The 24,464-nt window shown below is 53.0% G+C and overlaps 11 protein-coding genes across 11 annotated transcripts; 5 read left to right on the top strand and 6 right to left on the bottom strand.

Annotated features, from left to right (window-relative positions):
* The first annotated feature begins 83 nt into the window (after window positions 1-83).
* Window positions 84-1,928, top strand: HMPREF1120_00773 (FK506-binding protein 2). Its single transcript, XM_009154775.1, has 2 exons — window positions 84-649; window positions 753-1,928. The coding sequence occupies exons 1-2, from the start codon at window positions 402-404 to the stop codon at window positions 919-921; spliced, it is 417 nt and encodes a 138-aa protein (XP_009153023.1). The 5' UTR covers window positions 84-401; the 3' UTR covers window positions 922-1,928.
* On the bottom strand, window positions 1,198-2,130 carry HMPREF1120_00772 (cytochrome-b5 reductase; the record flags this gene model as incomplete). The annotated part of the gene is made up of 1 exon (XM_009154774.1): window positions 1,198-2,130. One exon carries the CDS (start codon window positions 2,128-2,130, stop codon window positions 1,198-1,200), a length of 933 nt encoding a protein of 310 aa, XP_009153022.1.
* An 828-nt stretch (window positions 2,131-2,958) lies between these two features.
* On the top strand, window positions 2,959-6,124 carry HMPREF1120_00771 (uncharacterized protein). Its single transcript, XM_009154773.1, has one exon. It carries the CDS (start codon window positions 3,970-3,972, stop codon window positions 5,548-5,550), a length of 1,581 nt encoding a protein of 526 aa, XP_009153021.1. The 5' UTR covers window positions 2,959-3,969; the 3' UTR covers window positions 5,551-6,124.
* A 473-nt stretch (window positions 6,125-6,597) lies between these two features.
* On the bottom strand, window positions 6,598-7,323 carry HMPREF1120_00770 (uncharacterized protein; the record flags this gene model as incomplete). Its single annotated transcript, XM_009154772.1, has 1 exon — window positions 6,598-7,323. One exon carries the CDS (start codon window positions 7,321-7,323, stop codon window positions 6,598-6,600), a length of 726 nt encoding a protein of 241 aa, XP_009153020.1.
* Window positions 7,324-7,858: 535 nt separating this feature from the next.
* Window positions 7,859-9,683, top strand: HMPREF1120_00769 (uncharacterized protein). Its single transcript, XM_009154771.1, has one exon. The coding sequence runs from the start codon at window positions 8,027-8,029 to the stop codon at window positions 9,191-9,193; it is 1,167 nt and encodes a 388-aa protein (XP_009153019.1). The 5' UTR covers window positions 7,859-8,026; the 3' UTR covers window positions 9,194-9,683.
* Window positions 9,684-9,776: 93 nt separating this feature from the next.
* Window positions 9,777-11,434, top strand: HMPREF1120_00768 (uncharacterized protein; the record flags this gene model as incomplete). The annotated part of the gene is made up of 2 exons (XM_009154770.1): window positions 9,777-10,160; window positions 10,189-11,434. The coding sequence occupies 2 exons, from the start codon at window positions 9,777-9,779 to the stop codon at window positions 10,252-10,254; spliced, it is 450 nt and encodes a 149-aa protein (XP_009153018.1). The 3' UTR covers window positions 10,255-11,434.
* On the bottom strand, window positions 10,504-11,802 carry HMPREF1120_00767 (uncharacterized protein; the record flags this gene model as incomplete). Its single annotated transcript, XM_009154769.1, has 1 exon — window positions 10,504-11,802. The coding sequence occupies one exon, from the start codon at window positions 11,800-11,802 to the stop codon at window positions 10,504-10,506; it is 1,299 nt and encodes a 432-aa protein (XP_009153017.1).
* Window positions 11,803-12,076: 274 nt separating this feature from the next.
* On the bottom strand, window positions 12,077-13,326 carry HMPREF1120_00766 (3-oxoacyl-[acyl-carrier protein] reductase; the record flags this gene model as incomplete). Its single annotated transcript, XM_009154768.1, has 4 exons — window positions 12,077-12,297; window positions 12,386-12,866; window positions 12,978-13,081; window positions 13,251-13,326. The coding sequence occupies 4 exons, from the start codon at window positions 13,324-13,326 to the stop codon at window positions 12,077-12,079; spliced, it is 882 nt and encodes a 293-aa protein (XP_009153016.1).
* A 1,643-nt stretch (window positions 13,327-14,969) lies between these two features.
* On the bottom strand, window positions 14,970-16,140 carry HMPREF1120_00765 (uncharacterized protein; the record flags this gene model as incomplete). Its single annotated transcript, XM_009154767.1, has 4 exons — window positions 14,970-15,296; window positions 15,391-15,559; window positions 15,662-15,872; window positions 15,933-16,140. The coding sequence occupies 4 exons, from the start codon at window positions 16,138-16,140 to the stop codon at window positions 14,970-14,972; spliced, it is 915 nt and encodes a 304-aa protein (XP_009153015.1).
* Window positions 16,141-16,527: 387 nt separating this feature from the next.
* Window positions 16,528-17,361, top strand: HMPREF1120_00764 (uncharacterized protein). Its single transcript, XM_009154766.1, has one exon. The coding sequence runs from the start codon at window positions 16,632-16,634 to the stop codon at window positions 17,004-17,006; it is 375 nt and encodes a 124-aa protein (XP_009153014.1). The 5' UTR covers window positions 16,528-16,631; the 3' UTR covers window positions 17,007-17,361.
* A 2,817-nt stretch (window positions 17,362-20,178) lies between these two features.
* HMPREF1120_00763 (DNA mismatch repair protein MSH6) lies at window positions 20,179-24,052 on the bottom strand (the record flags this gene model as incomplete). The annotated part of the gene is made up of 3 exons (XM_009154765.1): window positions 20,179-23,360; window positions 23,427-23,607; window positions 23,663-24,052. The coding sequence occupies 3 exons, from the start codon at window positions 24,050-24,052 to the stop codon at window positions 20,179-20,181; spliced, it is 3,753 nt and encodes a 1,250-aa protein (XP_009153013.1).
* Between the last annotated feature and the right edge of the window lie 412 nt (window positions 24,053-24,464).

The following is a 24,464-nucleotide window of genomic DNA, read 5'->3' as shown; positions in this document are numbered from 1 at the left end:
TGCTGGCATGAGATATAAAGCCAGGCAAAAAAGGGGCCAGTGTTCAACAGGCCGGGATCTTTGGGGTTTCAGTGTGCTTTGATCATTTGCTTGCTTAAAAAGTCAGTCTGCATCAAACATTTTCTCCTTCGTTGCTTTCAAACCCTTTGATAATGGCAATCAACAAGAGTGAAAGGAAGTAAAAGTTGATTGAAGTTCAAGGTGAACAACAAAAAAGGGAAGACGTCATTCTATTTTGCAACTTCAACTGTATCTCCAACTTGAACGTGCCACATCGCCTTGCTCGCCTGTGGATTTATTTACAGATTACTTGGATAAAGCGACTGATTCCTTCCACATCGCCATCTGAACCTTCTGTCCTGACTTCAAGAAATCCCTCCATATTACTGTTTGATCCGACAATGAAGCTCCTTCCAACCCTCCTCGCAGCCGCGCTCTCGCTTACCCACCTTGCTTCTGGAACTCCCAGCGGTCTGGAAATCGAATACCTGACGCCCGAGATTGAGTGCACACGCAAGACAACCAAGGGAGATCAAATCGAGGTACACTACCGTGGGTCCTTACAAAGCACCGGCGAGGAATTCGACTCCAGCTATTCGCGGGGCCGGCCTTTGCCTTTCAAACTGGGCGCAGGGGCTGTCATTAAGGGGTGAGTGCACGAGTACTATTAGCCGCGGTGGATAGCGTGCAGTATTGTATCTGGCCGACCTATGCACGTAACTTTTGGCTGACAAACTATTTCACCTCTGTAGCTGGGACGAGGGCCTTCTTGACATGTGCATTGGCGAGAAACGGAAGTTGACGATTCCCCCTGAGTTGGGTTACGGCGAGAGAGGCATCGGACCGATTCCGGCCAACAGTGTGCTGGTCTTTGAGACGGAATTGGTGGGGATCAAGGGTGTCAAGAAGGATGAATTGTGAATGATGGAGAAAGAGATGACTTGTGATGTTGTTTACAAGTGACAATGTCCATAAAAAGGCTAGGAGGGTGGACGGACGAGATATGTCAAGACAGAACACGGGGAGCCTTTCGCGGACTTAGTCTTTCACACGGTCAAAGTCGATGGCCGGCACTGAAAAGCATTTGAAACGCCTCGAGCAAAGCAGTCTACAGTCCCGTCCAGACTCGCATCATTCAATATGCCGAATTTGTCTCTTCTAGTACAGCAATCCTGCGAACACAAAATCAAAAGTCTTTCAATCCATGTCGTCTAGCCCACCACTTGTATCATCTGTTTCTTCTTCATCGCCAACTAAGATCCCTACCAAGCATTCACTAAGCATGCCGTCCCAGTTCACCCATGGATGCACCTCCATGAACAGCTTGACGGAATCTTTGCCCGCGCCTCTCATAAGCTCGCCTGCCCCTCCAGGATGGAATGGAACGTACGGTGTGATATTATATACCCTTCCATTATAGACTGTCCAGGCATCTCTTCCTTTTCTCCCATTCTGCATCTTCAGCCGTGCCGGGGTCACTCGCATCAGGTTCTCTGGAGCGTCTTTGCCCCTTAGGCGACTGTTGGGGTTGGATGTGAGGGCAGCCCAATCAAGCGGTGAATGGCCCGGCTCTAGGACGACCTTTTGGGAGACTTGCTTACCCGGCGGCATGATAGAAGAGGTTGGCGCCATGGATGCGTTGGAGAGGACTTTAGTGGGAGGTACGCGCAGTGAAGCCGCTGCGGAGGGTGGTGGACGCATGAAGCCATTGCCAGGTCGAGGTGGAGCTGCGAAACTTGCAGGCTTCAATCGCGGTGGACTTGAAGACCTGGGCTTGATAGATGGTGGTGGCAGCGCGGGCTTCAACGACGCTTGCGGCGTCTCCAACCGTTTTGCAGGCTCTTCCTCCATCGCGTGTACACCTGCGCTGATACTCTTTCCTGTTTCCGGAAGCCTTGTGTGAACCTGAGAGACCTCTTTGAACACCGGCTCTTCCTCCGCCGATATCTCGAGTGTCGGCTGTGGCGCAGAGGCAGGGGTTTCCTCCAACTCGACCTTGACGGGGGAAGCGATGTCGGTTCTCGCGTCGATGAGCGCTGCCGGGCCTTGATTCACAGTTTGCTGGGCGAGGAACTTGTAGAGCACGTATCCAGCAATGAGAGTGCAGCATGCCACAGCAAGCCAATCCATTTCCTATCGAGATTGCGGGAGGCGACCAAAGGCAGAATATAGCGCATGCATGATGCCAGCGCACACCGCGAAAGGCTTCACATTCAAGGCGCCATAGTGGTAAACCGGTCTACTCGACTGCAGATCGAGGAATATCTATCACAAAATATAAATATTGTCGTGTTGTGGAGATCCAGAGCCGTAGGAGGGTCAGTTTGGGGACGATGTCCGCGTCAGTGGCGGCCACTTCAAAAGACGGGTATTTCACTTACCTATACAGATCAGTCCTCACCACTGCAGGGCACGAGTTGCGTACCCAAAGGTACCTAGGTACCTACGTGGCTGTCTACCGGGGTTTCTATACAAGATATGTTAAGGACGCGGCTCCTCTACGCCAACTTCAAGAATGAGTCTGGTCCCTGCATACATTCTGGTTCGCGTTCACGTTCACAGTTAAACAAAGGATCGTGCTGGTAGGTTTCGTCCCAAACACGCCCCATGACCCTGCTGGTCCCACAACAGGCGTCAATCCTCCTAGCAGAACAATAATGTGCTGATCACATCAGATGCAAGGCTGCCTTTCGCCAGGGTCAAGTAGTAAATGTTGGGACTGTACCAGCTACAGTAGATACCGATCATTTGTGAGGAAGACAATGTAGAACCACCCCAGGTCACGCAGCCAGCAGATGTTCCTTGTAATCCAGCGGTGGGATGTACAGTAGTAGGTACAATACAGCTGGAGTACATGTCTGATATCAGCACGTATTACAGTAGTATAAAGGTACCCCACTTGGCAGTACTAGTAATATGATACCACTGCCTCAGGCAACTTGGGACCTTGGAAGAGACCAGGAGGAGTGCTTTGCAAGCCCTTGACATGCCTAATAATTGCAGGGAATTATTAACGAGTTGAAACCTTTGGCCCTCAGCTGCCGCGCACTAATTACTGCCTTCATTGCTCGGTCCGCTCTGCCACACTCCGACTCTTCACTCCCCAACTTGAACGCGCTGACTGCAATTCACCGCGACTGTTGGCACTGTCTGCAGCGATTGTTGTCATGTGCAGCCTCTGTCTGCCGTCTTCACCCAAATGTCTCACCCAGAGTACACAGCTGCCAGCACTGTTAGTACTAGTACTTCACTGCTGTAGCATGCGGGCGCACTGCCTCCATTCACTGCGAGTCTAACAAACAACCTTGGACCTCTATCAAGGCCAAGCGAACCAGTTCCGCCGCTTCTGCATACCTTACCCGTCCGAGTCCTTGCTTTCTTAACTCTAACGCCGTGACATCCGCCGGTCGAGTCTGAGGCCACCGCTACGACTGGATACTAAAGGCTTCCGATCCCGGTCAAGGCCCGAGTCCCTTGCAACCACTGCATCTGCCACTCCATCGACGGTCGAAAGAACTGGATCCATGGTCCATCGTCTGTCACAGACCTCGCATGACCATCCGATTCCAGCCCAACCTTACTTCCACTACACTTCTTCGTCCAAGACCCCCTCCAGCTTCTTCATGCTACTTTCTTTCAGCTTGACCGTCCTCTCTGTTCCTTCGAGCGAGATCAGCCTGCCTGACTGCCGTTGCGTATTCGGCTTTGTCTGCCGTTGTTAACTCCAGGCTCACTGCTCCGTAGCATACCCGACTGCCGTTGAGGCAATCCCCTCCGTGGGCGGTGATTACGCAATACCTCGCCGGTACGACTGACCTTCACCGCAGGTCAATTTTTCCAGACCCTCAAGTCTTTCTTCAAGAGGTAAAGCCCAAGTGCGGAGACTTGATCAAGGAATCCTAGAAACAGAGTTGTGTGTGGGACGGTTTCGGCGAGCTGGGCTTGTGATCGTACTACGAGGTTATCTTCATGCCGCCACCATTCTCCCAGGGTTATCCCACCAGCCGATCTCTTGATCGCCCTGACCGGGAAGATTTGGACGACGATCACCAATATAAGCGTCGGAGACTGGAAGAACGACCGAGTGCTCCTCAAAGTATGCCTGACCCTCCTCGGCCTCCCAACGTCTCTGGATTCCCTCCACCTCTTCGCCAGCCTTTTTACGGCCTTGGCAGTGACAGTTTCTCCTTTACACCGGCACCGCCTTTGTCCATGTCTTCTGGCGCATTTTGGGAGGAAGATGCTGCACTGGAATATCTCGCCTCCGGTAATGGCTTTGCCCAAGACTTGCGAGGCCTAGTTCCGACATTCGCACTTCCTTACAATATTCCCGTGGGACCTCCGCTTGGTCAACTACCTCCACGGACGTCTGAAGTGACCAGCCACCCAGTCTACCAGCATCCACGTGCACCCCCTGCAATTCCTCCGCAGCACCAAGCCCTCCCCGAGGATTTCTTTCAGCATTTACCCAGTGGTGTCACCAACGAGCGCTTACGAGAAGTCGCCGGACGCGTGTCGGAGTCTACTAGGTATTTAATGGCTACTCACTTTGGACGGACTGGCCCTCTGCCCCAGGACGAAAATAGGACCGCACAACTTCCCGCCCCCGTCTTAGGTGATTCCACGCGCATGCAACGTTCGCTTCCACCAGCATCCATCCCCTCGAAGGCAGCTATCGTTGTGACGCTAAGCCGAGCTACGCCAGAAAGCATCGGATCGCTAGAAGAGCACAAGAGAGAATGTCCGGCGTGTCAGCTCGAATTCGAGCCAGACAATTTCATGGCAGTCATAAGCTGCTGCGACACCGCCATGCACGTGGCTTGCTTGTCAGCTTGGGTCAATTCACAAACTTACGCCAAAAGTAAGACATGCATGAAGTGCCGCCGCAGTATTGATGCAAGACGCCCTCTGAACCATGTGGTACCGCCCGTGAATGACAAGACCTGGGATGAAGGTGGAAATTTCGACGCTCCGGAACATGTGAAAGGCGATAATAAAATCGACGTCAATGTCAGCACCAGACCGACTCGACCCTCGTATCGACGCCCCCGAGGGCTCCCTCAGTACACGACGGCGTACCAATCAAGAGGAGCCACCATCGTCCTGCCTGCCACGTTGACCCCCGAAACACGTGAAGCTCTAACTCAAGCACGACACGGTCAAATGATCGAGCTCGACGAGATGAAAGGTCGAATGCGTGCTGCATACATTGAACAAAGTCGAGCAACTGAGGAGGATATCAATGCCCGCCAGAGCCTCCTGGCAGCAATGACAGCAGTAAACTCTGGCGACTCGGCAGACTTGGCGTTACTGACTCGACTCTCTGAAGAGAAGAAATTGGCAAAGGATCAGGCCGTTGCAAACTACCAAAAGCTTCACGGCGACCTGGTCAAATTGCAGAGCACCCAAATGGAACGAATGAACACGTTGGTGGCGAACGCTTTGAGAGAACAGCAGCGACTCAGAGTTGCCACAGACCAGCCTAGTCAAGGTTTACCCCTGCCGGTCGAAACTCCCGAAGCTGAAACGAGAATGTCCATCTCTCCATAACTGGACTTTCCTTCATCATCCTCCTAAACGGCCCAAGATGGGGACGTGGCTTAAGAAGGGCTCACAAAGGCCGATCACGCCGCTGTTTATTCGCAGCAGGCAAAAAGAAAAGTGTTCGGGGATGGGGCTTCCAGATTGTCATGGACAGCCAGCGAAGTTGGCGAATTGCGTACTGCCAAGCGACTGCGGAGAAGAACTCGCTTAAAGGTCGAACGTTGAGCTGAAGCCTTGCTACAAGGGGCGGAGATGCGCATGGTAGAGTGGTAGGGGAGAAAGGGGTGTCTTTTATTGCACAGCGACCTAATGATATGACGGGCAGAGGGAGGCGTTTGGAGTTGCGAGAGTGTCATTCGGTATGCATGGGGTTTTTTACGGGCGCAGACTGGATCGGCATGGGAGGCGTTTCGTGGTAAACTGGGATTTGCGTGGGAGTCTTTCTTATTCATCCAATAGTACGAGTATGATATTTGCGCAGATTGCTTTTGACAATCACGACTGGTGACGGTGGGGGTGCAGTTCATGCCGAGCTTGGTTATCTTTGGCGAGCAATAATCATAATCACCACGAGACCCAGTCCAGCCACGCCCCTTGGGGCGAGTACTTTGTAGCTACTTGTTGGCGTTGTATCGATCTAGCCTTGATCAAATTCGCTGGCATTGATGTCCACAGACTGTGGACGTTCATCCCAGCAAGAGGGATGACAACCGCACGTATGGAACGTCCAGCCCAACACAGGTCCTCAGCCCTGTTCCACTCTGTCGAATAAGTCCGGGCGGGCGAGTCTAGATCCCAAGCCCCATTAAATCAACCCTCTGAGATGAACCTCAAGAGCTTTCTCTTTCTCGGGACTTTTATCATGGTATCCATGATCGCACTGTGCCTGCCCCAGGACAACATATGTTTCTATCTTCTGCTGCTCCCGTGGCCGACTCGAGTCAGCCGCCAAACCATCAGAAACCTGGGTTCAAATTCTGGCTCTGGCTCCTGGCTGCCGCTGGGATCTACGCCAAACCAGACCTCCTGGACATCATAGACATGACCACCTCCTCAAACTGCTGCCTTTCGCCTGAAAAAGGCATCGATGGTCGTCTGATTCGGCCCACCGCCACCCTCTGCAGCGGCAACAAGAACCGGTGGGTGGCCGTGGTCCTTGCGTCGATGTTGTATGCCTATCATGCCATTGGCCAAGTTGCCATTATCGGGGATCATTTTTCCATGTCGTCGCTCGATTAAATGCCGATGGTTGTGCTCGTGGTAGAGGTAGTAGTGGTTGTTACGGACATCCAGCGACATCCCGACATTGTCGTCCAAGTCCAAGCCCATGTCCATATCCATATCCATGTCTAGATCTCGGTCTAGGTCTGTTGGCATGGGCAGAGTTTCATCCAAATGCAGTCTCTGAGCATCGTAGAGTTTCTTCAACGTGGTTTCATGGATCGTTTCGTCGTCCGGTCGGCCATCGCGGTATCTCTTGCGTGTTCGACTGTTGAGGTATGGGATGCTTTGGTCGTTGAGTCTCGTCCAGAAATTGTATGGAGAGCATGAAACGGAGGAGGGGGGATGATGATGGAGTGACGATGACGACGCGTCCTCGGATACCGTGCTCGCGGACGATGGGGACGATAGAGTGGGTAATGGAGATGTCAGGGGACTGCTGCTGCCGGCGGTGGCATTGGTGTACATGTTGTAGACTGGTGGTGCGTAGACCGGCAGTGTGTCTGGAGGAGCATTGAAGTCCTCGATGAGGACTGATGCTTTGCGTTTGATGCCCATGGTTGTCTCAAGTTCTGTGTGTTCTGTGCTGTACTAGTACTGCCGATATGGGTTTTGACCACCGAGATAGTCTTGTGTGCTGCCGTAGAGGAGCAGGAGATATAGAAATATGGACGAGAAGTCTGGTAATAGAGTAGCACGAAGTCAGGTTCAGATACTAGTAGACAGGATAGTAGTTGTAGTTGTAAGTGTAGTAGACGAGGAATGACGCGTGTGGAAAGCTGCGGCCAGAAACCAATTTACGCGTCGCGTGCCCGCACCCGTGAGCGCCGGGGCTGGCGGGCTAGGGAGGCTCAGGCTGGGATCAACTCTCGCCCATCTCCTCACATCGTCGATAGGACTCAAAGTGGAAGAAGACGAGAGCGTCGAGTGGAAGCTGACGATGAGGGACACTGCTGAGTCCTATTTACATTCCACAGTTGGTAGCATAATACCACGCAGGGCATTGCCAGTGCTACTACTAGTAGTGCCTCTCACCTGGGGTTCGGAGTTGATAAGATCGTAGTTTGTAGATACCCCCACGTGTGACCGCATCAACTTCACCGGATGCTGTTGAACTCCAACGCAGTCTTGCCATTCCCATTCCTTACTACCACTACAACATGACTTTGTTATACTTTTCACGCAGTCCGCTTTGATTCCTCGAGGTCGAGTTGTTCTAACCGTGTTCTCATCTGAGCTTCCCCAAGCTCCCCGTCCAACAATGGCCGTTAGAGAAGCATCGCACGCTGGTTCGTGGTACTCGGACAACAGCCGCCAACTTGCAAGCCAGCTGGACCTCTGGCTGTCCAGAGTACCAGAGAAGGACATACTGCCGGGCATCGAGAAGCTACCGGTGCCGGGTGCGAGAGCGGTGATAGCACCTCATGCCGGATACGCATACTCAGGACCTTGTGCTGCATGGGCCTACAAATGCCTGGACCTGTCCCAAGCCAAGCGCATCTTCATCCTCCACCCCTCCCATCATCGGCATTTACGCACAGCTGCCTTGCCTGTGGTTGATGCGTATGAGACACCTCTTTCCGACCAACCTCTACCACTCGACCGGGAAACGATCCACGAGCTATCGAGCCTCTCAGCCACCAACGAGAACGGCGAGACCGTCAAATTCACCACCATGTCCAAATCCGTGGACGAGGCTGAACATAGTGCAGAGATGCAACTGCCCTACATCCACCGACTGCTGCAGAAACTATACCCGGGTCAACCCGAATCTTCATATCCACCACTGGTTCCAATCATGGTTGGCGGGACGAGTGTGACCACCGAACAGACCTTGGGGAAGATGCTTGCGCCGTACATTGCGGACGAGCAGAACGCCTTTGTCATCTCGTCTGACTTTTGTCACTGGGGGAGCAGATTCGGATACACCTATTACGTGCCGGACGCTCCAAGTCCGGCGCTGTCGCCGCTGATGCTTCCCAACGGCGTTCGAGGCGAGTTCACGACGGCCAAGGAGTCGACGAACGAAGATGTGCACAAAGTACCTACACTCGGTCAAGGAGAGGAACTTAGATCAAACACCAGAATCCCAAAAGGCGGGCCCCAGATATATGAGAGTATAGCACATGTGGACAGAGCGTGCATGTGCGCCATTGCCACGGGCAGCCATTCGGAGTTTTGTCGTGTGCTCCGCATCACTGGCAACACCGTCTGTGGCAGGCATCCCATTGGCGTTTTCATGGCGGGCGTTGAAGAAGTTGAGCGAAACAAAAGGGACAAGGGCGAGCATGCTAAAGCTGACACTGACCCTGACACCACGGATCCAACCCGAGGGAAATTCAGATTTATGCGGTATGAGAGGAGCAGCGATGTCATCAGTCCCAAGGACAGCAGTGTCAGTTATGTGAGTGCCTTTGCGGTACTCTAACGAAGGAACGAGAATATGACAAGAAGACGTCTCGAATGGGATGGCTGCAGTCATACAGATATCATATCTTCACGGCGGAAAGGTTCCGGTTGTCGAGGTGCGGCTTCAAGCAGTGGCCCGGCCTATCATTATTCCAGAAGACTTATTAGAGGATGAGCTGTCGGTGTCGAGTGTTCAAGTTGTCGATAGAGCAACCATGGCGGGCATGGAATCAATATATGGAGCTAAACGACAGAACCTCGGTGTTCCTGTTCGCTCATCCAAGCGCCATTCATATCGCTGAGGGGATACGGCTCAACCACGGCTTCCGTTTTGAATTCTGGCACTTTCTCTGTTCCTTCCCTGTATACAGAAATGTTTGTTTGATGTGATCGGCCAATCCCTGAGCAAGGAAGGGACGTTGTTTGGAAAGAGCGGCTTGGTTTTGTCCGACTCAGTCAACTCTGCAGCTTTCACTTCTCCCAATCTTTCACTTCTCCCAATCTTTCACTTCTCCCAATCTTTCACTTCTCCCAACCTTTCTCTTCTCCCACATCCGGGTTCTTTGACAGTTTCGGCACTTTTTCTTCTCTTCTTGAGCACAATGGATCGCGGATCCATTATCGCCACCCTCATCTCCGGCTTTCTGCCTGGTTGGGTGTACCGCCTAGCCAGGCACGCACACTCTGCCTTGAGTACAGTCTTGTGGTGGATCTCCCCACAAGACGTCTCCCCTCCTGAGCCTGAGCCCGAACCCGAGCCTGTTCCTGCTCCTGTTCCTGCTCCTGCTCCTGCTCCTGCCCCTGCACCTCTCATCGTCCATCTTTCGGACGAGTCTATCGCTAAGGTCAAGGCTGCCGTGCGGGAGGCCTTGGACGAGAGCTCAGCATCAGTGATCGCCGAACAGATTGAGATCGTCGAGATTCTCAATTGGATTGAGCGACTCGCCGCTGGGCAATCGTTCACGGTTTCCTTGCATGGCACAGCTGTGAGAGAAGAGGCTGACTGAGCTATAGGTCGAGGTGGGCGGGTGGGACACCAGCGGCGGGCTCGCACTTTTACGCAGTGCTGGTGATAAGTAGCTCTTAGAGTGAAACTAAGCCGAGCCCAGCTCTTGGATGATCTCTCACTCCTCACTCTTCGAGCATCAAGCTAACTGATTCACTCTAGGCTCGCCCCTCTCGAACCACTGTCCAAGCCAGCGATCGGGCTTGTCTGCCTCACCCTCTATTGGATGTTTTCAAACCCCTCTTCGAGCAAGCACCTTCGAGAGCGCGATTCAAGGAGAAGGTACAAAGGGATTTGCCCATGGTTTGCGGGTTGGCATCCCGTCACCATTGCAAGGGCAGCGCCTGGTCTTGAGTTCGAGCTGGCATCCTGTCATCATTGCAGGGGACACTGTACCTGCGCAATTGAGCCATGATTGGGTCATAGTGCCATCCCCACAACTGGATCCAGCTCTGGCGCCTTCGAGGCTGGTTCGGGGAGCACAATCCTACGCACTCTCCTTCAACTCCTCCTTTGAACACTTTCTCCAGGTCGCGAACAGGAGGATAATTAATGTCGAAGGGTTCATCTATCATAGGTTTATCAGAGAAATGTGCATCCTCTGCCTCGTCCCTGTTGTCAAAGTCTCGACCTCCAAAAGACTGCCATATCTCGAGTTCAATTTGGACGCGCGTACCGCCGCCGTCGAGTTCCACCCGGACTCGTAGGTCGGTGGCGCAACGACCACAGCTCAACAGATCCAGTCTTCTCGTCCGATCGCCGGAACAGCCTACCCGGAGCCGGAACGCGTATAAAATGACCGCAGGGATTCTTTGTGGGGTATGAGTACAGCCGATTCTGGCGGTGAATTTATGGATTGCAGGTAAAAGTCGACTAGAGACAATTTGACCTAAGTCGACTCGTGAAATCGGAGTGCTCGATGGTTCAGGTTGAGCTAGTAGTAATGATACGGATAGCTTATGAACACTGTGAAGGAACAGCTTTCCTCTGACCACGCGAGCCTCAATCGTCTTGTTGATACACACGCCCTCGGGAAAGAGCGCAAGGACGTTCGACTTGCAGGTGTGATTTAGTTCTTGGAGCTGCGGACCGTATCGCGAGCCTTTGGCAAATCCTCTCAGGAACGCATCGACCATATTACGGTAGATCATCACGGGTTCATGAGTAAAGCACCAAGGTGCGCCACGCTTCGACAGCGTGTGTTTATGGCGATTATAGCGGTTAGGACATAGATATCGCGATGACTTGCCCCAACGGTACAGAATATTGCAGCTATAGCATACCATCATCTCGGGTAAATCCTCCTCCAGAAGGCGAAGGAAGTGTGCTTTTTCTGTATCGTTGTCTCGCCATTCTGGATCAAATTGGTCGAAGAGGGCTTCGCGGTACCGTTTTGAGGTTAGGCTTAAACAGGCGACCGAGCTCGTTGGCAAAAAGGAGACGATACACAATAGAATCTCGGCTGGCAACGTCACCAAGGTCGAGGTTGAGGTTCGTCCGGCTTGGACTTGCACCGAGGGTGGACATGGACTCTGGCACGCGATTGTTGGTGTTGGCGACTCGGACCGTGACCCTCGCAGTCGTGATGAGATGCAATTTTTGAGCGAGAGAAGGGCATTCATGGTGTTCAAGTTGTCGAAATGGTTGTACGTGTAGAAAAATACCTACCTAGGTAGGTAGCGTGGTGAATGCCACTACCTACCTAGGTAGCTAGCTCTACTAGTACTCGCTCCTACAACTTACTACAACGTTGTACAGTAGTACCTAGTAATGACACGTCGATCCCCCGCCCGCCACCCCCGGTTTCCAGCATCGCCTCCTCCACAGCTGAGGTCCACAATAACCAAAGGGTACCTTACCTGGTAGGTACTGGGCTGACAATAGTTATGTTCTCGACTAGTACGTGGCCGGTGTGACACTCAGACGACCACCATCTGTGATCACACAGTTGCCATTGCAATAGGCTCCAGCCCTTGAGGCCAGGTACAGCAAAGGACCCATAATATCCTCTGGCTGCCCTGCGCGCTCGGCCGGGATTTGGTCCAGCGGGAATGCGCCTTCTGTTGCGGGATCTTGGCCTTCTTTGATCAGAGTCGTAGTAAGATCCGTTGGGAATACTGCAGTGAGTAATGCCATACTCGGGTCAGTTTCGCATTCTTTATAAAAAGGGCTGCCAGTGGCAAGAGTAAGAGTCAAAGTACTTACAGCCAGGACATAGAACATTTGCTCTGATCCTATATGGCACCAAATATGTGGCCAGGACTTTCATCAACATGGTCGTGGCGGCCTTGCTTGTCCCATAGGCAAAGCCGGCCGTGATTTTCCGGTTGAAGCTCCCAATGCTGCTGGTGGCGATGACCTGACTCCTTCCTCCTTGATAGGCAGAGTCCGATGGCTGCTTGTTCCCTTGATCCAACAAGCCCAGAAACGCAATCGTCGTGTAAAAGACGGCGGTACAATTGACGTGGTAGGTGTTTGTGAAATCTGCCATCGGAATGGCCAGCAACGTCTCCTGGAGTTCGGCAATGCTCGCTCCTGGAGCAACGGTGCCCGAAGGACCGGAAATGCCAGAGTTGGCCACTAGTAAATTGATATATCCCACGTCCTTCTCGATGAATGCCGCTGCCGATCGCAGGTTTTCGATGTCTGTTACATCACATACTAGAGGGACGACACTGTCCAGACCCTGATTTAATTCTGTTAAAGAAAAGAAAATTGTAAAAGAAACCAAAAAGACACAAACACACTGGTGAGGACGGGAGCCTGAAGTTGAAGTAGACGTGTGTGTTGAACTTACGATCTTGTTGACTGCCTCGTCTAGGATTTGCTTCCTCCGTCCAAGAATATAGACTCTTTTGGCACCATTCTCGGCCAATGCTTGAGTCATGAAAAGCCCGAGGCCTGCGCAGTCACACGATCTTTAGTTGGTCAAATCTTCTCTTCAGTAAATCAATCAGATAACAAGGCAGAGTGATGAGACGATCAGTGATGGAAGAGCTCAGGGCACCTTAAGTTGGAAGAGCGCGGCGGGCCCCTTTGCCATGTACACAGTACAGTAGATCAGACTTACCACTTCCCCCGCCTGTGACAACAGCAACAATTCCCTCGACACTGAACAGCCGACTCACTTGGCTGGTTTGACCCATTGCTGCAATCAATCAGGATTTCACCAGAAAAGGAAAAAAAAAAAAAAAACAAAATCTGATGAGCCGTTCAATAACGGACGCCGAAGGGGGGTGTTGAGTGCTACAACTCGAAAGTCTTTGGCCTTACCGGCATGGCATGGCATGGCATTAATTGGAAATGGGACATTTCTCCGCCTGCAGTGCCTTAAGCCCATCAAACCAGCTCACCGTATCCAAAGTGATCCAGGCGCCAAACTCAGGTCAAGCGCAGTGGCAGCGATAGAGACGACAAAAAGCTTCTGTGGATCGGTCACCACCGCGGCGTGACCTCGATTGACATTGAACTTCGGAAATGCTTTCCACTTCCAGCGCTGAAATTATATCATTCCAACTTCTTTGGGACGTACAGTTAGTACCTACCCCAGGACGACAGTTTGAACGCTTCTGTTGGATGTCACATTTCATTATTGCAGCCTTCAACGAAGCCGTCCGTTCAGATCTTGAAGGAAACGGTCAAGTCGGCAGATACTTAGGTAGTGAGAAGGCGCCCGAACAAAACACAGCCCCAGTTTTCGGGGTTTCAAGTTGGAAAGATAAGGTAGATCAACCCCAGCCTCGGACATAACGGCTTGGGCATGGGTTCATCTCAGTGGCAATCAAGTTCGGTTCTGTGCATACCTTAGTACCTAAAGGAAACTTCATTTCACCTTGCGGTGGCACCTAGTCGAGGGTAGAATTTCTCTTCGGAACTTGTGCGGAGATTTGTCTACGCGGGACGGAAAGGTGGATGGCAGTCACGGTATGAAAGAAGGCCATGTGTCAGTGGTAGGGCTACTACTAGTTGGTGTAGCAGAGAGCTTTCACGGAAAATGGCTCACGCATGCCAATAGTAATACCCCATGATGCCAGTGCCGGCGATCCGCAATGCGATGCGATGCGATGTGATGCACTAAGTAGGAGCATGCAGTGTCTGTGCCCCCGACCGTGGAGACGGATCGACGGCGGTGAGGATCCAAGTCAAATACTAGTACTAGGACTACTGATAACTGCTAGTAGGGGAAAACTTGAACGCCAGTAAAATATCTATGACGTTGATGACTTCGGTCTTGGACATCTGCCGGGAATCTCAAAATGATCTCGTGGACATGATTTACCTAGGTACCTAGGCAAGTACCTGCGCGGCACCATGGACAGAATCGTTCAGGATCGAGGCCGTATTTTCAGAGGATAGAAGAGACATTCATTACAAGAGATAGATGACTGGAATATTAAAGCTGTGGCCAGGCCAGAATTTATCTCTCCATCCAGTCATTCGCAAGACCGCACATAAAATCATAGCATCTGTGCAGGGGTATCCAGAGAGCGCATTGCGTTGAAACAACCCAAGGTAGATATCATAACAAGGCACCTAACTACAGTGCCGTTGTAACCACTGCAGGTATATCCAATTTTCTCCGATCGCGTTTTCCTCATCCCATAATAATAACGTTGATAATCCGGTACAATTTTGCGTTCTCAACCATTCGTGTTGTCAAACAGCCAATTGTGTTGGCCATGCATTCTTGATAGCGGGTTCTTTTCGGTTGCTGTCCCAGATAGTAACTGTCACCCAACGCGTAAAAGTAGGTGGTGCTGTAATGACGACCACTGCAGCAACATGTCCTTTATGCCGTATGCTCCGTCTTGGCATTGGCGGATCGGTTGGCACGACCCTTCTCCGACCACGGGAAGTGGGCGACGGGGATGATGAAGAAACTGTTGGATGTGTCGGCAATACCGGCCAGGGCGTTGTACCAGGCCAAAAAGGCGGCAATGATGCCAAAGGCACCGCCGGCACGCAGGCAGCTGGTGCGAGGAGCGCCGTTCTCGGGCTGGAGATAGGCAATGCCGAGCATGAGGAAGGCGAGATCGAGGGTGAAGAAGAGCATGAAGAACGCGACGGTGGATTTCAGGGTGCAGAAAAGAAGGATCGTGGTGAAGATGAACCAGCCCTAAAGAGACAAAAAGTTAGCATGATTGTATCCTAAACAGACCGTAACAGGCCGTAAACGACCTCGGTGCGCCGGAGGATTCCAATGTGCTTACCATCAAGTAGAAGCCTAGACAGTCCAAGAGAGCTTTGCCGCCCTCTGCTGCCTCAATGGTGCTTTCAATGGCGAAGCCGCCTGGGGTCAGGATGATGGCAAAGGAAATCCAGAACCCGCCGTACGAGGACAGCGCGGTGGCACCGAAAGTGTTGCCAATGGCCATTTCCCTGTGCGCAAGAAAGCGATGAATCAGCACTATGTCCAGCTAGCGGGGAGTCGTGCGCACAGCTTGTGCCGTCCGCGCTGGGCTGCATAGACCAGTAACTTACCACATGCCGGCCAATAGCTGGACCAGACCACCATATCCAAAAGCCAATGAGATAATGATGTTGGGCACCGAGACGCCTCGAGTTCCCAAGTTGATCAAGCTGAGCACGAACGTGGTCAAGGCAAAGGCCGACAGACCAAGAGGCGCCGGGTTGGCGAATTTGCGCCCTTCGACCGATCGGTACAGACCAGGCTGGAACTCACCACCGAAGGCTACACAGGACGAAGTATGTCAGTCTCAACCGTTTGCGAATTGGCGTCAGGTCTGTTTACCTGGAAGAGTGGCTTCATTGTTTGTTCGCATATGCGCCAGAGGACCATAGCCGAAACGAGCGGCTTGCTGAGCCGTATGCTTTTCCTCGTGGCTCATGCCCCGAGTGGCCTTTTCGAAATCTTGGGCCGTGGTGTCCGGATTCCCACCGTTGGCTGAGGTAAGGTTGGCGTCGTTGTGGAAGTCATTGTGAGTCGCGTTGGTCGCCATGGCGGATAACTGTGAGGAAGACAGAAGTCGCTCTTGTTCAAGGTTCTTTTCCAGAGGGGAAAGACGACAGTATAAGCACGAACAGGCGGCCGAGGGGTGGATGGCTGACTGACTGATGGACAGGAGGAGCACTACTGGGGAACTTGAACGGGGATTGGGTTTGTTTATGTATCTGATGGGCCACTACGGGGTTCAAACCCAACACCAGGCAGGGGTCTGTGATTTGCTTCAAGTCCATTCTGGGGAAAAGGGACAGCTAGTCCCGGGATTGGGCGGAGCTGTAGTGGGTGGAGGGAGGTGGACGTGCTGTACAGACGAGGCAAGGGTTGGAGCGTCTGGAGACGAGACGACACTCCAGAACTGGAGGGCGAATGGCATTCGGGCCCAGCCAAGCAGGAGACGGGGCGGAGAGGGTCAAGGAGTGCGCACGGCAGAACATGGGGGCAGATGACAATGTTGAGCCTTGACAGGTGGTTTGGTTCGTCGCTTCCATGAGGACATCGTATTCGACCACCACGACAGGGGTGGCCGTTGCGAGCAGGCTCGCGCGGACAACAGGCGAGGGAGTCTCGACTTGCGTGTCGCTAAAGGAAAGGCGAAACCGGCAATCCCTTCTCGGCAGGGCAGGTCATTACTGTTCAATTGTTGTGGTGTGTCTGTGTGAGAGTCTCTGGGAGGACTGTGGAAAAGCTATGACGGCTGGGAAAAGGAAGTATGACCGTTTTGGGACGGCGCCGAGTGTGATTTGTCCGTGGAGCATCATGGAGCATCAATGCAGCATCGAGGCATCGGAGATGGAGAAGTGCCAGGATGAACATCCCCGTCGCGCCAGGCAAATCACGGCGAGGATGCTCATATTAGCCTGATGTTCTCGCCCAACAGAAACGGGCGGAACTCGAGGGTGGTCTGAATATCACATCAGCAATGGCAGTGTTGCATTCTTCAGCTGCTGCTACTGGTATGGCGTATGGCGGGCGAGCGGAGCTGACCCTTGTGCAGGGCGACACCCGTTATTTGACGAGGTTCACGGCCATTATTGCATGCCCAGCTACAAAATGCCATCTCAAGAAGCGATTTGGAAGCCCAAGAAGCCCAAGAAGACCCAAGCCAACGCCCGTCACGCCACTGCCGATCGACGACCGTCCGAGGTCGATAGCTGAGGTCCTAGCGGGATATTATTACACGTGATGCTGTTGTTTGCTGACTGCGGCCCCTGCGCAGCATTTCAAGTTCGATTATCTATTCGTGCGCTTTCATGCTGTAGTAGCTACCTGGTGTATTGCTTGATGGTGTTTGACCAGGTGCAGTGCAGTGCAGTGCCAATCGCAAATTAAGGTGGATTGGGACGATTCGCGGGTGTCATAATATTTATATTTTTGTCAGCATCATGGTTGTTGTCCGTGCTTCTTCCGGTCGTGCCAGGCGATCGCGCTGCGCGTGACTGGAGCCTGCAGTGGGCGGGTTGTTGCTAGTGCCTGGTAGTGTCCCCTAGCGATCCACTGCCGTCCATTTATCGCCCGGAGTTTTGCCAGAAGCAGTTGATTCGGCAACTAGTGCCGGATATCTCACTAACGACAACCACCCAGAACAACTGGACACAATTGAGGTGCTTTTGTACATGAGCTACTCTGCACGCTGACAGTTCTCTACAATGGACCGCCCGAGTACAACACGCTCGAGATCCTTCTATATTCAATCTTGCCCTGTGTCCTTGCTTGCTGACATTTCAATATTCGCCATACTCGATTGTGCCAGGACTCAATATTCCTTGTCGATAGTACAGTATGTGCACATCAGGCTCGCCATGAAATTAGACCTCTCCACCACAAAATCACAAGCTGTGCTGTTGGGGCGCCGCCAGAAAATCCGTCTGTCTATTTCTGTCTACAACTATTATTATTTCTTGTACGTACGTACTCTGCTTCAAAAAGCCACCAGCCAAGCAATCAACACGCCGGCGCCCACTCGTCCACCTCCACCTCCACCAGTCGCCGTCGCCTTATTCACGATCCTCCCGCCCTCTCGGCGGGTCTAGCAGAACCGTCAGTCTACCCGGACGCGAAGCTGTAAACTAGAAGTCGGCCCGCCTGTTCTAGAAGACCAGATGCCGCATCTGACAGCCAAAACAGCCGAGTCTAACAGTCGGCTTGTTATTGCTGGCATGTGCTAGATGCTCACCCTGCCTGTCTCGACGCTCACAAATCCACCAAAACCTGCTCTTGAAGTAAGAACCGTGCAACACCGTGATGGCCTATCTGGATCGGAAACCTCTTTCCCGTCGCCTGTGGTAAGGCAAGGCTGTGGTGTGCTTACGGTAGGGCCAACTGACCCCTGACTTCCGCTCCGCCGATTCTGCTTTCCTCCACACTCACTCCAGCTTTCGCCTAATGGACATAAATTCAACATACATCCCGGTCCGCGTAACAAAATCACACCACTTTCCGACCCTCCCCAAACTTGAAGGCTGACTCCTTATACGGCCATCCGAAGTTGCCGAACAATACCTGGGGCTCATCCATCCGATCTCTTTCCCACTGCCATGTGCAATGCTCGGCTAGTTAGAGGCTACTAGCCATCCTCCTTGGTCGCCGACAAACATTCCGTCCCGACTCTGGAGCATTGAAAAGTTGTTGAGTTACCCTCCCATGGGGTCCTGGAGCCCTTTTCTTCGTATTCTCGCCTATTCTCGCCTTGGCGAGGAATCTGCATTATGCACATACACCTCTGGGGTACTTTATGCATATCCACTTCACCGGGGTTTCCGGCCCCAGGATGAAGACTCAGATGTCCTCATTTTTTGCTTGGACTCCTACGTGCGGGATTACCCCCATTTCCTTTGCTGCTAGTTCAACACGCCGCGGAATGCGCCCGGATCGACCTGATATTACTGAACCCCTTTGGTCGGTATTCTAGCACGGGGCATGACTCGCTGGACGCCAGAAGAGTCGGATGAACGGCGCAAAAATGGACTCGCCTGGACCGACTTGGCCTACCCTACTCTCACCTTGATCGTCATACCACCACGGTCGCCTGTACGAAACAATGGGCCAAACGGTTTTCTTGCTAGGGTCGGGTAGTGGTACGTTTTCTTCGGTACTGCCATGTCCGCCGACGAAAGGTAGGTACAAGTGTATGCCTTGCATACCTGTCGTATGGCCAAAGAACCGATCCATCCACCGTAGGTTTGCATTCGCAGTGCACTGAGACCACAAGTCTAAACTCCCACTGCCCCGTTTATGATTCAATGGGCAACCACGTTGCTTGAACGCCGCAGGGGGCCAGATTCAATTCTTGGGTTACATAAATGCCCACTGCAGCACCCGGCATAAAGGAACCTCCTAGCAGCCACCTCCTGCCGCCGTGCCCCGTTTCTCCTTATTCTCAACCTGACACTGCAGAAACGGACATGAGGGCCGGCGATTCAATTCAAGGAAAAACAACACGAAGCTGGCATGCACTACCCGCGGTCAGTATCTGAGCTCAGCGAATGAGAAAAAAACCCGTTTAAGGGCAATTATCCGTCGAACCCCAGGGCAAAGGTGCTGGGCAAGGCGACAGGCGGTAAAGTCAAGCAATCTAATGTCTCTACCGGCACAATAGTCTTGATCTTCTCCGGTTGATGAAGAAGGCAACATCTGTTTACAGGCTGAGTGAGGACACTCGTTGAGGGTCCGAGACCACGGAGGGATGGCGTGGTATCTGGACCGGGTCACCGCACATGGGTTATCTACTACTCCATGTAATTGGGCGAAGGTATGGAATCCAGATGTTGCAGAGAGCAAAAACCACATCTTGTGGAAAGGAAATAATAGTTCGAATTGCTGAGCTCAGAATGAAAAATTCTCAAATTCCGCACAAGTGGACATCGCCCAAGACACCTTTTGCCTCATTACTCCTCCCCGAAAACGAATTGTCCGTGAGATCTCCGTGTCAAAGTCTATTTGATAATGGTAGGCTTGGCCCTCCCTTGACCGTCCCCTGAGGTACATCTCTAACAACCCTGCACTGCGTATTCACACACACGACATCGTGTACCTTCTACAAGGCTTCGATATATCTGGCCAGAGTATCGATGCTGCGCTCCGTCACCACGTCCTCACCCGTGGCAGACTTGCTGTCCTCTTTGAGGATCCAAGCCACATCGCTCAGGATGCCCAGGGGCACGGGCAAATTGCTCCTCCCGTTACTGTCGCTGCCATCATTGCCGCTGTCTTGGCCGTTACTTTTGTTGTTGGCCCCAGCCTTCAACTTTCTAGCCATCAGACTCGTGTACTCCCATTCCCGTGCGGCCTCCTGGGCGCGGTCAACCACCCTCGCTGGAATGCCGCACATGCTGGCGCAGTGCATGCCGAAGCTGCCCTCTGCGACGCCCCGTTCGAGCTTGTACAAGAATGTGACGCGGCGCTGCTCGTCGTCGACCAGGATCTTCATGCGCTGCGGCTCGATCTCCGGGTGGCCCTTGAACTCGGCCGACAGGGAGTGGTAATGCGTCGCGAAGAACCCGAGACATCCGACATGCGAGGCCAAGTGGTGCAGCACGGCCTGGGCGACCGCGACGCCGTCGTGCGACGAGGTTCCTCGGCCCAGCTCGTCCAGAATCACCAGGCTGCGGGGGGTGGCTTCGCTCAAGATCTTCTTGGTCTCGGCGAGCTCGACGAAAAAGGTCGATTGCGCCGCAAAGATATGATCCTGGGCTCCCAAGCGCGACATGATCCGGTCAAATGGCGTGAGGCGTGCCGAAAGACATGGTAGGTAACATCCAATCTGGGCCATGATGACGGCGATGCAGGTCATGCGCAGCACCGTTGATTTACCCGCGGCGTTGGCGCCCGTCAGCAAGCTGAGATTCGCGCCTGTGCCACCAAGGACAACGTCGTTGGGGATGAAGTCGTCCACTTTGGCAAGCAGACATGGGTGACGGAGCTCAACCAGCTCGAGCGTCGAGCGACTTGGGCCCAATCTAGTGGAAGCCGCATCCTGGTCATCGTCGATGAACTCGGGCCGACAACTGGGGTAGCCGAGACTGCTGCTTGCCTTGGCCAGCGAGATCAGGCAGTCGAGCTGCGCGATGATGCGGATCGCAGCCAGCCAGATCTCGTACTTCTCGTCGAAGCGCGCGAAGAACCGGCCCGCGACCTCCTTGACAATCTGTGAGTGCGTTTCTTGAGCCTCCTGCAGCTTGCGAACCAGGGATCTCAGCTCAGGGAAATAATATCTTTTGACCTGCTTCGTCGCAGACATTTGGTCCCAGTTCTTGGGGATGCCCTTGACCTTGAGAGGGACTTCCAGTTGCATGATTTCTTTGCCACTGTCGCGGTAGCAGATACCACTAGACCCAAACTCCTTGCGCCATTTGTGGAGGAGCACATTGAACTCGTCCTGAATGGCGTCTATGGTGTCCTTCGAATTGTCAAAATCCTCTTCGATTCCGCGTTCCGGCTCCAAGATCCCGGTCTCTTTGGCCTTGGTGCGGTCAAAGGCGTCCATCCAGTACTTAAGATGTGGCTGGAGATCAGGCATAGCGGTGATGAGTTGGCCAATGACGCTCTCGCTGTCCAAGTTCGATCCAGCGTCCCCATCACGGAGCAGAGACATGGTGTGGTCAATCTGTTCGAAGCCTTCAAGCACCTTGACAAAGTCCTGCACCTTGCACGACCCGGCATGGACCCGAGAGATCAGTCGTTCCAGGTCCGGCAGCTTGGTCATCTGCGAGGTGAACCGATCGCGGACTTTGGTGTCTCGGTTGAGAGAATCGACCGCATCGAGACGAGCATTGATCTTCTTCGTGTCCATCAACGGATGACAAACCCATTGTTTGAACATGCGTTTGCCGAAAGGAGTGATGCAACGGTTGAGCAGCTGGAAAAGTGTTCCCTCGATACCTCCGTCATACGAATTGGCAAACACTTCCAGATTGATCAGGGTCTGCCCGTCTAGGACAAGGCTGGTGGCCTTCCGGATCGGGTCGTACCACGTAAAGTTGCCCAAAGTGACCAACTCGCGCTCGATGTTCAGTGTTCTTAGATAACAAATCAGAGCACCCAACGCGGACATGAGGAGATCCTTTTCACGAGCCTGTTGAAGGACCTCGGGCCAGTCCATGGGAAAGTAATCGCTCGCTTCGATCTCCTTTGCGGTGATATGCCCCTCCCAGAACTCCTTGCCCGGCTTCAAGTAGTTCCAGATTGTTGTTGGGCCTGTGTTGTTCTTCAGAATCCGCAACGTCTTCATGGAGACTTCGCCCTTTTCGAGGAGAATCTCCTGAGGTCGCGTTTGTGCGACGAAAGTTTCAAATCTCGTCAGGTCGGAGTCGTCGACGAACTGTGAAATGTGGAACTGTCCCGTAGCCGTATCGACAAAGGCCACCCCGAACGCTGGCATATTGTCGATTTCCGACTCCTTGATGGCCACGCAGTACGTGGACATGTCATCTTGTAGCATGGTTCCATCGACCAGAGTCCCCGCGGTGAGAACACACGCAAGCTCTCTCCTGATGACCTTGTCCTCCTTACCCTTCTTCATGTTGGATTTTTCATCTCTCTCGCGCATGTTCTTGCCCAGAGCGGTCTCTTGCTGGTCAACACGTGCGACTTTGAAGCCCTTTGCCACGAACTGGTTGGCCCACATCTCCAGGCTCGACTCTGGGACGCCCACCATCCGCATGTTGACGCGGTCTGTCAACTTGAGATCAAACAGCTGATGACCAATGGTCGCGTCGTTCTCGTACAACTCATAGAATTTCCCTTTCTTGAAGAAAACGATCGTGTCCCAGAGCTTTTGCTTGATCTCCCAGTATTGCTTTTCGAAAGGAGAAAACTTGGTCCATGCCATTGGGGGAATGTATAATGTCCGAGGATCGTAATCTGGATGACCGGGTGGATTGCGGTCAATGTCCCGAATGTCCTCTAGCCATGCGTGTCGTTGTTCCGGCTCCGTCATGTGTGCCTTTTGTTTCTTGCCATCCTGGCCGCCCGGTTTCCTGGAGGGGATATTGGAGGATCGCGCCTGCAGAGGCTGCGGATTTGCAGGATCATACGCCCATTGTTGAGCGGTTGACGAGCCTTCAGCAGCCTCCAAGTCCATGTCAATGTCCACGTTGTCAGCCGTGGGAGTAAAATGCGACGAGACTTTTCGGGATGCCGGTTGAGACGGTCGTTTACGCTTCGAGGGCCGGGGAATGTCGTCTTCCGAATCGTCCGGGGCAATGAAATCGTCCATATCTAATTATTATGGGTTAGCAGGTTGTCATAGTACGTACTTGCAGTTGAAATGGTGTGGATGCTTACCATCATCCTCTTGTTCCGCGGCATCATTCTCCTGCTCGTAGAGATCCTCCTCGGCACTATCCGACAGGCGCCGGCGCTTTGTCCGTCTAGAGCGACCTACAGGTGTAGGTTTGAATACGTCGTCATCGTTGTCGGTGCCCTCGCTATCTGACTCGATGTATCTCACGGCCTTCTTCTTCGCCTGGCAAAGGGGGAGTTAGTGCACGAACAGAATAGGCATAAGGGACCAGCATTACCCTTCGCGAAGGCGTCCCCCGGGCAGTCAGCTCTTCTACTCCATTAGTCTGCCCCTCGTCAGTTGAGACTGGCGACAGCAGACCTTTGGCAGCAGCAGGCAGACTTGCCTTGAGTCGATCATCCTCGGTGTCAACTTCTGGCTCGGCCGCATCGCTGCTGGGGACGGGAGTCAAGGAAGACCCTGACGAGGTCGTTCCACCAGACTTTGCTGGAAGCTTTACAGGAGCAGGTGTTGAGGTCGTCGCTGTCCGGGCGGGGAGGCCCCCAGGAGAACCAGTGGACGACGGTGTTTTCTGAAAGAAGCCTAGAAGAGTGCGTTGCCCGCCGGATGAGGACGATTTCTTCAATGAAGGTGTGGAGGCGGCGGGAGTCGAAGTCTTCTTGGCCATTATGATTGCTTCAATGCCTCTCGCAAGGCCTAGCACAACTGTAGCCTTGACCGAGACACATCAATGAATGAAGCCGTGCTGGAGAAAGAGGATGAGGTTCCAGCGTGGAAGACAGAACATACAATGCCAGAAAGTGTTCAAGTTCAGGGACGAAAGTGATGGAACTCGCGCGGGGAGGAATTAGCGCGTCGAGGACGCGTAGAGTGTCTACGGTACAATGTGCACTTAAACGCGATTCCCCACGGACCCCTGGGGGCGGCTTCAGCCTTGTCGCCTACAATCCGTTCCGAGCAAGTACCAGACTGCTCGCGTATTGCCATGTCGCGTAGGTGCTGTACAAGAACCAGTTGAGAGGATATAATATTGGTACAAGTGAGGATATAATCTTGATACAAGAACACGTAAGGTTGTC

The sequence above is a fragment of the Exophiala dermatitidis genome (assembly GCF_000230625.1).
Source record: "Exophiala dermatitidis NIH/UT8656 unplaced genomic scaffold supercont1.1, whole genome shotgun sequence".
Lineage (NCBI taxonomy): Eukaryota > Fungi > Ascomycota > Eurotiomycetes > Chaetothyriales > Herpotrichiellaceae > Exophiala > Exophiala dermatitidis.
This window is presented reverse-complemented; position numbering and strand designations above follow the sequence as displayed.